This window comes from Rhamphochromis longiceps, linkage group LG18 (assembly GCF_057381845.1).
Source record: "Rhamphochromis longiceps isolate RC_006_pf linkage group LG18, R_longiceps_female_GT1.1, whole genome shotgun sequence".
In the NCBI taxonomy this organism is placed as follows: domain Eukaryota; kingdom Metazoa; phylum Chordata; class Actinopteri; order Cichliformes; family Cichlidae; genus Rhamphochromis; species Rhamphochromis longiceps.
Window position 1 is genome coordinate 2,875,893 of NC_140574.1, and position 13,110 is coordinate 2,889,002.

The window sequence follows — 13,110 nt, forward strand, 5'->3', positions numbered from 1 at the left end:
GCCTGTTAAAGATCACACATCCTATCACTACACAATCGATTATGCACCTCTAAGCATATATGGTTAAATATTTCTAAGCATAAATGACAATTAACAATACAAAACCTAACACTCATGTCCATCCCAGAGGAAAGAAGAGCAAAGGAAATTAAGGCTCTGGATTTGGACACAGATCAGCTTCCAGGAGAGAGCACTGGGTTTACAGTGGTGCATAGAAACAGACAAGTTCTGGTTCAGAACCTCCCTGCTGGACCGTCCAACAACCAAAAGGGGCATTTTGTCTGTGGTCAGCTCACTGTATGATCCTTTGGGAATCTTGTCTCCCTTCAGTATGCCACTTAAACTGTTGCTACAAGAGCTTTGCCGACAAAATTGGAAGTGGGATGAAGTTATTCCCCACTCTCTTTCGCAGCGTGGCGTGATTGGCTGGAGGATCTCCAGCTGATTTCAAAGTTCAAAGTGGAACGTTGCATTAAACCAAGTTGCTTTGGAAGACCAGATAAGGCACAACTTCATCATTTTCTGATGCAAGTCAAGATGGTTATGGAACGGTGTCATATTTAAAGTTGGAAAAGAATAACCTCGCACATGTTGCTTTTATCCTGGGAGAAGCTAGAGTTGCTCCTCTCAAGCAAACTACAATATCCAGGCTGGAATTGACGGCTGTAGTTCTTGCCTTTCGAGTGAATATGCTTCTGCAAAAAGAGCTGCAGGTAAGGTTGGAAGAATCTGTTTTTTGGACTGATAATACAACAGTACTGAAATACATCTCCAATGAAACTGGAAGATTTAATACTTTTGTTGCAAACAGAATTGCTGTCAATCGAGAAGCAACAGATGTGAATCAGTGGAGATACGTTTCTTCCAAGGAGAATCCTGCAGATGATACATCCAGAGGCATGAGAGCTGAGGATTTCCTCAAATGTAGGAGATGGATAAAAGGGCCAGAATTTCTCTGTAAGTCAGAAAAGGAATGGCCTAAACTGGATGTGGAATACAGTGTAATTTCTGCAGATGATCCAGAGGTCAAAAAGGACCTGACAATGAATGTCGTTGTGAAGGAATTACAAAATCCTACCAACTATCTTATCCATTACTTCTCGTCTTGGGCAAAACTTAAAATCTCTGTAGCCTGGCTTTTAAAGCTGAAAGAGGCCTTGGTGCTGCTGGCGCAGGTTTGAATAAGATTGATCTGGAAAGTCAGAAAGAAGTGGAGATAAGAATGGAAAGGTTTAGGACCACTTTGAAGAAAGGAAATATGACTCCAGAATATGTAGCAAAGACAGAACGAGCTATTATTCAATATGCACAACAACAGATATTTAAAACTGAAATGGCTTTAATCAGCAATGGCCTCAAAGGAGTCTCCAAGGGAAGTTGTCTCTACAAACTTGATCCAGTGTTGGATGCAGGAATCCTCTGAGTGGGTGGCCGATTGAATAAAGCAGCCACGACTATGGAAGTAAAGCATCCTGCAATTTTGACAAAAGATATGCATGTGTCCTGCGACAGACTGGCGACCTGTCCTGGGTGTACCCCGCCTCTCGCCCTATGACAGCTGGGATAGGCTCCAGCGCCCCCCGCGACCCTGAAAAGGAGAAGCGGAAGCGAATGGATGGATGGATGGATATGCATGTGTCAACACTGATTTTACGCCATATCCATCAAAGGTTGGGACATGCAGGAAGAGCACACATGCTGTCAAAACTGAGACAAAAATACTGGATACTAAATGCAAATTCTGCTGCCAGGAAAAGCATGTCTCGTTGTATCAGGTGTAGACGCAACAGAGGAAAGTTTGTTGAACAAAAGATGGCGGATCTGCCTGAAGAGAGAGTCCGAGCCAGACACACACTTTCTCCTGAGATTCAGTTCACAGACAGATGTTCTGATAGTTTTCTTTACAATTTGCTGCTTGAATTCAAAATTGATTGTGTGATTAATGATGGTGAGCCAGATGGGCCAAACCATGATACTATCAGCAGCATGTTTCATTGTAGTGTTGCATCATTGATGGGATAAATGGACTGGTGCTTATATAGTGATTTTCTGTTTTCATGTGGACTAAAGTAGTGGACTGACCAACAGACTGACATTAACATCAGAGCCGTGCTGCTAGTGTGGCTAAAAGAAAAGAGAAGAAGAGACAGTCATGTTGATATGAACATTAGAGAAACACATCATGGAGCTGAAATATGATCCTGCTTCCTCATTTGGACTCATTCACCTCAGCTGACACGTTCAACAGCAGACAGGTTTTTGTAGCAGTCTGTCTCACTGTGGGAGGAACAGGATGGTACTTCATCTTTGGCTCTGGAACTAAACTGTCTGTAACAGGTAAGAACAAACATTTATTTTCCTTCAGTTGTTTTATTGTAGAAGCTGAAAATGTGTTTAAAGTCAGTTTGTGCTGCTTCAGGCTTTACATGTTAGTTTTTCATCATTAGTAGAGAATTCATCTGCAGCCATTGTTACATAAGAAAAGCTCAATAATCTCTGAAAACATGTTGAAATCTCACTGAACAACTAAAGTTATTCTTTATTTCTGCAAATATTAGTGATGTTACAAATATTTAGGATTTGATCCTCTCAGTGATTCTGCTGGTTTTTCAACACAAAATCATATTTGATGTTAAAATTAATATTGTAGTAGTAAATTTGTAAATATAAATAATGCTCAAGTGAAAATGTAGACATGGTTATGATAACTGTCAAAGAGACATTTTCTTGGTTCAAACAGTCTTTTTTTTAAAAGATATATGAATATATTAATTGTCATAAAAAATAATCAGAGACATTTAAAATTTGTGTAAAATGTGATTAAACAATACAGTATAAAATATGAGATTGTTACAGTCTTTCAGTATTTCTTTCTTGTTTGATGTGTTAATCGCAAATGGCAAAAAAAAAAAAAATTGGCAGAGAACACAACTTTGTAAAATAATTTAACATTCTTTAGATATTTTATCATAAACACGGATTAAGAAATTCGTATTACTCTACTATAAGTTTCAGATTAATTGCATTTAAATGTCTTCAATGATACATTAACATATATTCAAAATTGTAGGAAAAACAAATAACTGATGTTCTGCTATTGTCATTATTGTAATAAAATACTTCAGAAACATGAAGTTTGTGAAAGAAGTATGTTATTTATTGTAAGATGAGATACATCATTTCAGTGGTATTAAAAAAATGTATATTTATTTACATTTGTGATACATTATAGTTTGATATAACACCAAGGAAAGGTTGAAGAAATACATTTTATTTCAGCATGTAAAAACATGTTGAGTGTTCCACGTGTGAGTCGTGATGACATAAGGTTTTTTCCACTTGCCCCTCATGTTACTCTTTGATCTGTTTCTGTGTCTATTTCAGTCAGGTTTTTCTTTAAAGCCATTGTCTCTGCGTCTGTGTCTTTGCATGTGTGTTGAGTTTCATATCTTATGGCGAAGGTCTGTGTCTTATGTCAGTGTATTTAGTTGCATCCTCCTTGTCTCGTCATGTCAGTTTGGTTCAGCCGTGTCTCGCTCTTGTGTGCAGTTTCCTTATTTCCCTATATGTATTTATAGTGTGTTTTCTTGAGTTTGTCACTGGTCCGTCTGTGTTACCTCGATGTGTTATTCTGTGTTTCACCCTAGCATTATCCCGCACATCATCCTGCGCGTCATGCTGTCAGGTTTTTGTAGTTAGTTCCTGTCCTTGTGTTACTCTGCATTTTCACCCAGTGTCAATAAAGCGCACTCTTCTCATCTGAGTCAGCGCCTACATCTTTGGGTTCTTCTCTCACTCCACACGGCTCGCCTTAGCTGTAACTCATTTATCAAAGTAGTTTTCTTCCAATTTTTGAACTAAAAGAATTAAAGAAAAAACAACATATGGTCTTTAAAATAAATTGTATTATACATGACAAGAATGTGAATTTTCTTGGATGAATTGAATTATGTGGAATTACTTTTTATTTCCTTGTTAGTGCGATATATTATGAATTAAGATTAATGCATTTTTATACAGAAGAGGATCTCTGTTAGAAATCCTGTAAGGACTAATATGGAAAATACATTTTCACTTGTATCAAGACAAATGGATATATTTTCAACTAAAGTTTTTATTTTTAACAACTTGCTGAGTGTTCCTCATGTGAGCCATGATGACATGAGGTGATGACTGTGTTTGATATGAAGCTGAATCCAGTGTATGTAGTGAACTTTGTGCTGATGAGTAGTTTAGTGATCAGAGTCCATGTAGTTTCCAGGATCAGACTGAATGCAGTGCAGTGCTGGAAGCTGCTGCTGACTGTGTGAATGTGTGTCTGTGCTGCTTGTTGCTGCTGTCAAACTTCAGATGAGCAGGTAGTGAAGCCCGTGGTGAGCGTGTACCCAGCAGCATCCAGAGCCCACCTGGAGGGGAACAGCTCCCTGCTGTGTGTGGCCTCAGCCATGTTTCCTCCTCTGGTCCAGTTCTCCTGGAAAAGACAGAAGAAGAACGGCGGAGAAGCGGAGGAGCTGCCCCCTGCTGAGGGAGAGCAGCTGGAGCTCAGAGAGGCGGGACGCACCATTGCCATCAGGATGCTTGATGGGAGCCATTCTGACACATATAAATACAGCTGCTGGGTGAAGCACGAGGGGGGCACAGTGGAGGCCCGAACACAACAAGGTAATGAAGGCTTGGTGACTGTGTTCAGCAGTGATTCAGCTTCATGTGGAGATGCTGTCAAAGAGAGCAGAGCAGCAGAGGACTGACATTTCTCACTGCAGCTCCAAACATTTGACTCCTTTTCTGTTTCAGAGCTTCCAGCTCCAGCAGCCTCCTGTCCTCCAGAGAGAGAGCCAGCAGACCTGCCAGCTCTGCAGCCAGCTGACTGTAAGATCACCTGCTGCCTCTCTGCATGGACAGCTCCAATGTCCAATGAGGCAGCTGGAACAAGTTTAGGCTCTTAAAGTTGCACTAATTGATCAAATCTTCATCCAACAAGCTCTGATAAAGCCACTGTACACTAGCTGCTCAGCACCAAACAGCAGACAGACCATAATATGTCAGAGATCAGTTTGTTAGCTGCTTGTGGAGTTCTTCTGCCCCCAAGTGGACACAAACACTACATCAATTCATCCACTTGAAGAAGAAGCTGTGACTGTTTCTATTTGGACTTTTTCTCCTTGATCTGAGAGGAATAACCCGACTGTCTGTCTGTCTCTTTGTGTCTGTCTGTCCTTCAGTGTCCTTCCAGTCTCAGTGCAGGGTGAAGCTGCTCTGCCTGCTGTACACAGTGCTGATAGTGAAGAGTCTGGTGTACTGCTGTGGACTCTCTCTGCTGATGATGCTCACAAACAAGGGAGCGTCCACCAACTGCACACATGCTGACTGACTGTTTCCTGCTCGCCTTTTCTCACCATCACATCTCATCAATTCATCTCATTCATCACTTTGATCACAAATGTTAGTTATGATGTGTTGAGCTTATTTTGCCTTTTTCTTCAACAGTTAGAAGATTGTCTGAAATAAATACATCTTTACATGTATTGTTGCTCTGAGTTAGAATTCTTTTTGTGCTTATTGTGACTTTTATTGTAGTAACAAAAACCATCAGGAATATTTTTATCACAAGTTTTTGTTTGATTTTCAAATGTCAAACAGTGTAGTTGTGTTTGTGTGAACAATAAAGATTTGAAGATGAAGAGTTTGATTCTACTTTCATTGTGTGATCAACAACAACCCGTGTGAGTGAAGCACAAACTGACTGTATCCAAACTTGCTCTCCTGCAGCAGACGGGCTGTGTGGGTTTCTGCTCTGCAGCCTCCACACCGTTAGCTGTGGCTTTCACTTTAATAACACAATGACAGTTACAAGCAGGAACTCTGCTTCAAGAATGATTCCAGGAAGGATCTGTGTTCTTCACCTGTGAGAGAAACAGCTCAAATCCTCAACTCACAGCTGACAAATGAACTTTAATGGAATCAAAGGAGAGACCATGAAGCCCTTGCAGTCTGCTCAGCTCCCATTTTATTACCTGAGCTGAGTTTTTCATTCTGGATATCACACACGTAAGAACAGATCAAGTCTGAACAGCAAATGTTGGAGAATCATTTTGAAGTCTTGCTAAATGTCGTTATTATTACAAAAACTACTGAATGATTCAGAAAATCCTTTCCAACAAGCAGAAATATGCAAACAAAGTAGAAACAAGGCAACATGAGTCATTCAGATGCAGATAACATATTCTCCTTATTGTGAAGAACACAGTCATGAAATCTTTCTGTGTGTCATTCATTGAGTTGAAGTGCCTAATAGAAGAGGAAGAGCAGCAATAATCAATGATAGCTGAGACATTGAGAACATGGCTGTATGCCTGCTATCATAACAGCAAACAAAGCACACAAACAGCAAACACACAATAATGTGCTCGCAGCTTGTTGTGTGTTGTGTCATTTTTGACATTTCATGAAGTCACAAAAATGTGTGCGACTCATTAAAGGAGTGTGTACGTGTCAGTCAGTGCTCTGTATTCATGTGTTCACCTCATTAAAGTCACTCAGACACTTTTCTCCTCCAAACTTACAGCACAGCTTCATATTTCACTGACTGATTCTTTCATTACATCCATTAAGGGTCACACAGTGAAATTAGTGCAAACTTACAAATGTGTTGCAACAATTTTGGCCTCCAAACTGAACTTTGAGACAAACAGTGAAGCTGTGAGCAAAAAGAGGCTCCAGTGTGTGTCATGGTGGAGGAAACTGTTGTATTCCCACATTCAAAACATGCTGATCTTATTGGATTTGTCCCTCAAAGTCTTTTTCCTCCTTTTTCTCTTCATCCAAATGTTCTAGCAGGCTGACTGTGAGTCCCTGTTGAACCTGTACAGCAGAAAGTAACAGCAGTCAGCGGCCTCCACTTGACTTCATGACTTCAACGCCTCGCACAGTCACTTTCACTTTCTTCCTTCTGTCTTTTAGTCCTAAAATGTAGAACAACACCAGATCCAAATATTTGTGTCCTTCACTCACATCTTCAAATGATCCCTTCCATATCAGAGATGATACAAAGGCAACATTTGTCTTATTTCTCTTTCAGGAATCAAAAAGTACTTTTGTACTGTTGTGTAAATGTGTGTGTAAAGGTGGATGACTGCCTGCTGCAGATGAAATCTAACCATGGGTACAAATAAATGAAGCTGACGTGAAACACAGCCCTGTTTTTATTACTGTTTATAGATATTAGAATTGATGATCATCAATTAAACAGTTTATAAAAATATATATAATTTTAAAGCATTTTTAAAAATATATATTTGTAACAAAAATATGAATAAATATCATATTTCTTGTCACTAACAGTTCAAATTTGTATTTGGGGGAATTAAACACATTGTCATGGCTCGGCTGTGTGGCAGGCAGGAGGAGGACCCAAAATGCAAAACTCACACACACGGGGATGAACTCAAAAAGCAGCTTTATTGCTGACAAAAGATAATGGGAGATACAAAACTAAACTGGGAAAAACTAACGTAAAGCTCACCAGGAAACACGGGGGAATCACACACAGCATGAGGGAGAACACGACGCCGAACAGAGGGAGACTCAGACAGAAATACACAGAGGGTAAACGAGGAAAGTGGGCACACACGGGGAACACAGGTGACACTGATAATCATAACGAGACAGGGCGGGGTGAACTGAACATGACATGTAGAGGCACAGAGGTTCCGACAGGAGGAGAGAGAGCACGGGGAAAACACAGACATAACGGGCTGGGGAAACATGAAACAACCACAAAGGGAGACGAGGGCTCATCAATACATAGAGGGCACACAGGGGGGAGAGAGCCATGAAGGGAAAACACTTAGGGAACAACACAACAGGGCAACTCAGAAGACATGGCCTAAATAAGGAACGAAATACAAAAATACAAAGAACTAAGAATACTGGGCCCACATGGCCCAGGACCATGACACACATCCATCATTGTGAAAAATCTAATCTCTATGTGATCATTTTTCTATCAGCTGTAGCTTCAAAGTAGCTTCTTCTGCTCTTTGTTTGTATAAAGATGATGAACACACAAATGAAATGATCAGAGGACACAGATGTGAACCTGCAGCAGACCTACACCTGCCTGTTTCTACACATTCATGTTTCTCTATGTTACTTTCATTGTGTTTCCTTTTTACCTATTTGAAAATGTTTGAAGTATATTATGATTTTACAACTAAATCAAATATTTGTAAGTGATGAACATCTGAGGCCGATATTGTGTTTGTGTATTTCCTGTGAATTCAAACTGTCGTCAATAAAACCTAACAATTAAAATTGAGATACTGTGAATATTACTTATTGATTTTGTTTCAAAAAACAATGAAAAACTGAACATATTCAACAAGTTTTAGAAAAAAGAACTGAACCCGGTCTGAGCTGAATTTCACTTCACCTGGAAGTGGAGGAGAGCAGGAGGATGCATGTGGAAGTGACAAAAAGCTGCAGTCGACTGTGTTTCCAAGAATCTCTGCCGACTTGGTTTTTACAAAGTCCTCATTCAAAGCAGAACTTTATTTAAAATGTGAGAGCAGATCACAAAGTTTCAAAGATACAAACATGTCCGAGTGAATTTGGGGGAAATGTGTATAAAATGATGCAGCAGAAGATTTGATGAAGTCTGTGCTTTGAATATTCCACTCAGTGGAAACATGATGAAGAACAACATGACAAACAAAATCCAGGATGTTATCAGACAGAGTGGGAAAAGAATGAAAGTCAATAGAAATCCAGTTCCATTATTGAATGAAGTGAAACACATTGAAGAGTCAATCAGAGCTGAGGAGCTGTGAGGATTTGTAGTTTAGTGTTTTCATCACAGCTGTTAAACCACAGATAACAGTGTGTGTTAGTAAATTCACAGCAACATGAATGTTTCTGAGTGTTTGTGCATCATGTGACCCAGATTTTTGGATCTGCTGTCAGATTGAAATGAAGACGATGAAACCACAGCAGCTTCAGCTGAGCTGTCAATCAGCAGCAGCAGTCTTATCTGTGGGCCGCAGGGGCTGATGGGAGCTTTGAGGACCTGTTAGAAACCACGTGGCCCTCGTCTGATCTCACAGCTCGTCCTTGTTTGGCCTCAGCTGCATCAGAGCGCCACTTCTCCCCAGGTTCACCAGAGGAAACACCACTGCACAAAATGCTTTTCCTCCCAGCTGCTGCTCTGTGCTGTCTGTGTTCAGGTGAGTGTTTCCAGCCAATCAGGAGCCAACAAAGTCAACCTGTAACAAACACTGTCACACTAACCTTCATCTATCTGTCTGTGTCTCTACAGCACTGGTTACCATGGCAGCAGAACAGCTGATTCAGGAGGATTTAACATTGACCAGGAGAGTTGGACAAAGTGTCTCCTTCAGCTGTGGAGGGATTAATAAGTGTGATTATGACCCGATATTCTGGTACCAGAAGAAAGAAAAAGAAACATTCAGAGTGATTCTTTATATTGAAAAGAGCAGTGGTTATGTTTACTCAGGTTACGGTCATCCTCAGAAAGATGACTTTTCAGCTGAGAAAAAACAGAACAGCTGTGAGTTGAAGATAAAGAAAGTTAAACTCGATCATTCAGCCACCTACTACTGCTCCTGTTGGAAGTATGATCCCCACAGTGAGAAATGATCCCTGCAGCCTGAACAAAAACCAACAGATGAACAGATGTCAAACAGTGTCTGTGACAGGAAGAGAGCAGTAAACCACAGCCCAGCTTCACATGTTTCACCTCCATCTCAGAGTCACAAACATACTGAGCTCAGGGACCTTTTTTTTTTTCCTTTTCAGAATTTTGTCACATCTTTTTCCATCAGATATATAGTGATGTAAAGTATTGTACAGTTATACTGGCTGGTTGTTGTTTGCATGTAAGAAACATACATGAACTTTAAAATCACTTCTAGATTAAGAATATGCTATCTAAAGAGTACATGCCGTGTACTCTTTAGATATTTGAATGTTCAACCCATTATTCCTTCAGCCCATATGTCAATGTATCTGTCATGATCCTGGGTCCTTTTGACCCAGCATTTTGTGTTTTCTCTTCGATTTTGGTTCTGTTCTTCCTTTGTTTAGTGTTTACTCTGTTCTGCCCGTGTGTTCCTGTTTTATTGTGAAGGTCTGCGTCTTATGTGAGTGTTTTCAGTTTGCCTCCCTAGTCTCGTCATGTTAATCACTCCCAGCTGTGTTTCCCACCTGTGTGTAATCTCCCTGTGTTCTCTGAGTGTATTTAAGTTGTATTTTCTGTCTTAGTAATTGCTGGTTCGTCTGTGTTGTTTCCCCTTGGTCTCCCTGCGTCTTCCCATATGTATTTCTCCGGACCTCCCTGCATCCTCGTTCTGGTTTGTCTTCTTAGTTTACCCAGTTTAGGTTCCAGTTTCATGTTTTGTCGCCACCGCTGTTTGTACTTACCCACCACTGTAAATAAACACTCACCTGCACCAGAGCTGCTGCCTTTTGGGTCCTTCCTACATTCCACACGGCTTGCCCCGGCAATCCGTGACAGTATCGTTGCGTAAGATACTAAAACCTGAGTTTGCCACAAAAGTATGGCATGGCAATATCAGGTTGAAAATGTTTGTGGATAGGGAATAACAAATTGCCTTTTTGTCCTGTCCTCCTCCCTTCCTCCCATACTATTTGTGGCAGATGGCTGTCCCTCCCTAAGAATGGTTCTGCTGGGGCAGAGGCAGTGTAGAAACAAAATTGAATTGAATTTAACATATCGGAAAGGGATGTCAGGGACTGCATCTGCGCTCATAGTAAATCCAACACTCAACAGTCATCTGGCTTTCGCCAACCACTAGCCACCCCTCACAGACCATGGTCACACATCGGCTTAAAATTTGTCACTGGTTTATCACCATCCTCCAGAAGAAACAGTAATTCTCTCCATAGTTGACAGATTGTCCAAATCCGTTCACTTGATCATCTTTGAAAAACTGCCCACTGCTGCCTGTTTTTAGGCTTCATGGGTACCCACAGGAGGTAGTTTCAGACCAGACCAGGATCCACAGTTGACCTCAGAGACCTGGAGAGCCTTCTGCACCTTACTAAACAACAACGTCAGTTTAAGCTCTGGTTTTCACCCCCAAACAAATGGTCAGACTGAAAGTTTTAATCAAGAACTAGAAACTGCATTACCTCTCACAACCCAGCCACCTTGTCCTCACAATTCCCTTGGATTGAGTATGAACATAACGTTATCACCTCTTCCGCTACAGGCCTTTCCCATTTTGAACTAACACTAGGATACCAACCGCCACTGTTTGCTGAGAACAAGTTTGGCCTGGCATTTGCTACCATTCAACACCACATGCAGTGCACTCAACGGGTTTGGATTTGAACCCAGAAAGCATTGCTGTGTACCATGGACCAGCAGCGCCACTATGCCAATCATGTAAGACACCTGCTCCCAAGTATGAACCCAGTCAAAAGGTGTGGCTTGCTGCCAAGGATATTCCATTAAAGTCACAATCTCACAAACTTGCTTCATTGGTTGCTTTAAAATAGAATCTGTCAGTGGCCCCCTTCATCATGAGGCTAAAGCTCCCATCATCCCTCAACCTCATTCCATGTCTCACAGATCAAGCCCATCCTCTCCAGTCCATTGTTCTGTTCCCAGTCTGATAGATCACCAGGAGGCAATCCTTGAGTGGGGAAGGACTATTTTGATCTAAGTGAGTGTTTGGTATTCGTCAGCTACCCTATGGTGGTAAACAGGCCACCAGGGCGGGGCACCCTCTCTAGCCTGGGTCCAGGGTAGGGCCCTGGTAACCCTATCCTGGGCAGAGTGAATGGTTCCCTCGATCTTCTGCTCATAGGGAGTTTTTAATTGCTCCTTCGTCCCTCACCCAGGACCAATTTGCTATGGAGCCTACCTGGGGGCACAAAGCAACATAGCCCCTGGGATCCCTCGGACACACAATGATAAGGTAATGACCCAGAGAGGGACAACACCCTTTCTCTCATTATTATATTGCAATATTTTGTTGTGGATTTTCAAGGCCAGTATAGACCATTCAATCACTTAAACAAATATTTTATATATATGACGACTGAGAAAAAGTGTGAAAAACAGAGATCAAGCTCCATTCACTCATATCAGCAGAGAGAGCAAATTGATTAAAAATGAACCTGTGTTTCTGTCTCATTTTTTTAAAATTACTTTTAGACAAAGAGTACTGTGCAAATGTTTTAGGCAGGTGAGAAAAATGCTGTAAACAAAGAATGCTTTCAAAAATGGAAGTGTTAATCATTAATTTTATGATTTAATATGCAGTGAATTAACAAAAGAGAAATCTAAATCAATTCAATATTTTGTATGACCACCCGTTGCCTTCAAAACATCATGATTCTTCAAGGTACACTTGTACACAGTTTTTGAAGGAACTCGGCTGGTAGGTTTGCAGACGCAAATCATGTGGAGAGAGAGAGGAGTGGACCCCAGACACAGATGCAGGGGAATGGTTAAACAGAAAACAAGCGTTTATTTCGGCTGATGAAACACAATAAACAGGTGGAAAAGAGAAAACTAACCTGAACCTAGAAAACCTGAGACACGGAGGGAATGACATACAGGAAAGACGCCAAAGTAACGCAGGCAACCTGACAAGAAGTAAAGGGAAGCACATGAATGCTGTTGTAGCCATTTTGGTTGAGGGTGCCTCTCACTCTGTACGAGTCATTGACCAGGGATCCAGCAAAGCAGCCCCAGACCATTACACTTCCTCCTCCATGACTGATTGAACCATTTAATTGTCACTAGCAATGTTACACGTACATTCAGTGAAATAGGACCCTTTTCGACTGTACATATTGCACAAATGTGATGTTGGTAAGACAGGTCAGAGAGCGGCAGGGTGGTAAGAAAAACAATGAAATACACAATATATGAGGGAAGAGGAGGGAAAAAAAGAACTCCACCCAGACTGATCTCCTAATGGGAAAGCAGTTTGAAAACAGAAAAACAAAAATGCTCAGCACAATGAAGCACATGAATCTTCACACCTTACAAAATACACAAAAAAAAAAAAAAAGATGGGTGGGGGGTATAGGGTACGGGAGAGAGCTGATGTAGACAAT

General features: G+C 41.0%; 1 protein-coding gene across 2 annotated transcripts; it reads left to right on the forward strand.

Moving 5' to 3' along the window:
* Window positions 1-1,858: 1,858 nt before the first annotated feature.
* On the forward strand, window positions 1,859-5,479 carry LOC146647412 (immunoglobulin lambda-1 light chain-like). Of its 2 annotated transcripts, XM_085388985.1 has the most exons (4): window positions 1,859-2,337; window positions 4,351-4,662; window positions 4,795-4,869; window positions 5,223-5,479. In XM_085388985.1, exons 1-4 carry the CDS (start codon window positions 2,196-2,198, stop codon window positions 5,369-5,371), a joined length of 678 nt encoding a protein of 225 aa, XP_085245111.1. In that variant the 5' UTR covers window positions 1,859-2,195; the 3' UTR covers window positions 5,372-5,479. The 2 variants fall into 2 exon arrangements, with proteins under 2 accessions (XP_085245111.1, XP_085245112.1); XM_085388986.1 differs by lacking the exon at window positions 4,795-4,869.
* Window positions 5,480-13,110: the final 7,631 nt, after the last annotated feature.

What these genes read in the sequence shown, in the direction of transcription:
- LOC146647412 (XM_085388985.1), top strand. Translation starts at nt 2,196, where the DNA reads ATGATCCTGCTTCCTCATTTGGACTCATTCACCTCAGCTGACACGTTC. An exon ending in AACTAAACTGTCTGTAACAG is followed by an intron (nt 2,338 to 4,350) that starts GTAAGAACAAAC and finishes GTCAAACTTCAG; the next exon opens with ATGAGCAGGTAGTGAAGCCC. An exon ending in GGAGGCCCGAACACAACAAG is followed by an intron (nt 4,663 to 4,794) that starts GTAATGAAGGCT and finishes TTTCTGTTTCAG; the next exon opens with AGCTTCCAGCTCCAGCAGCC.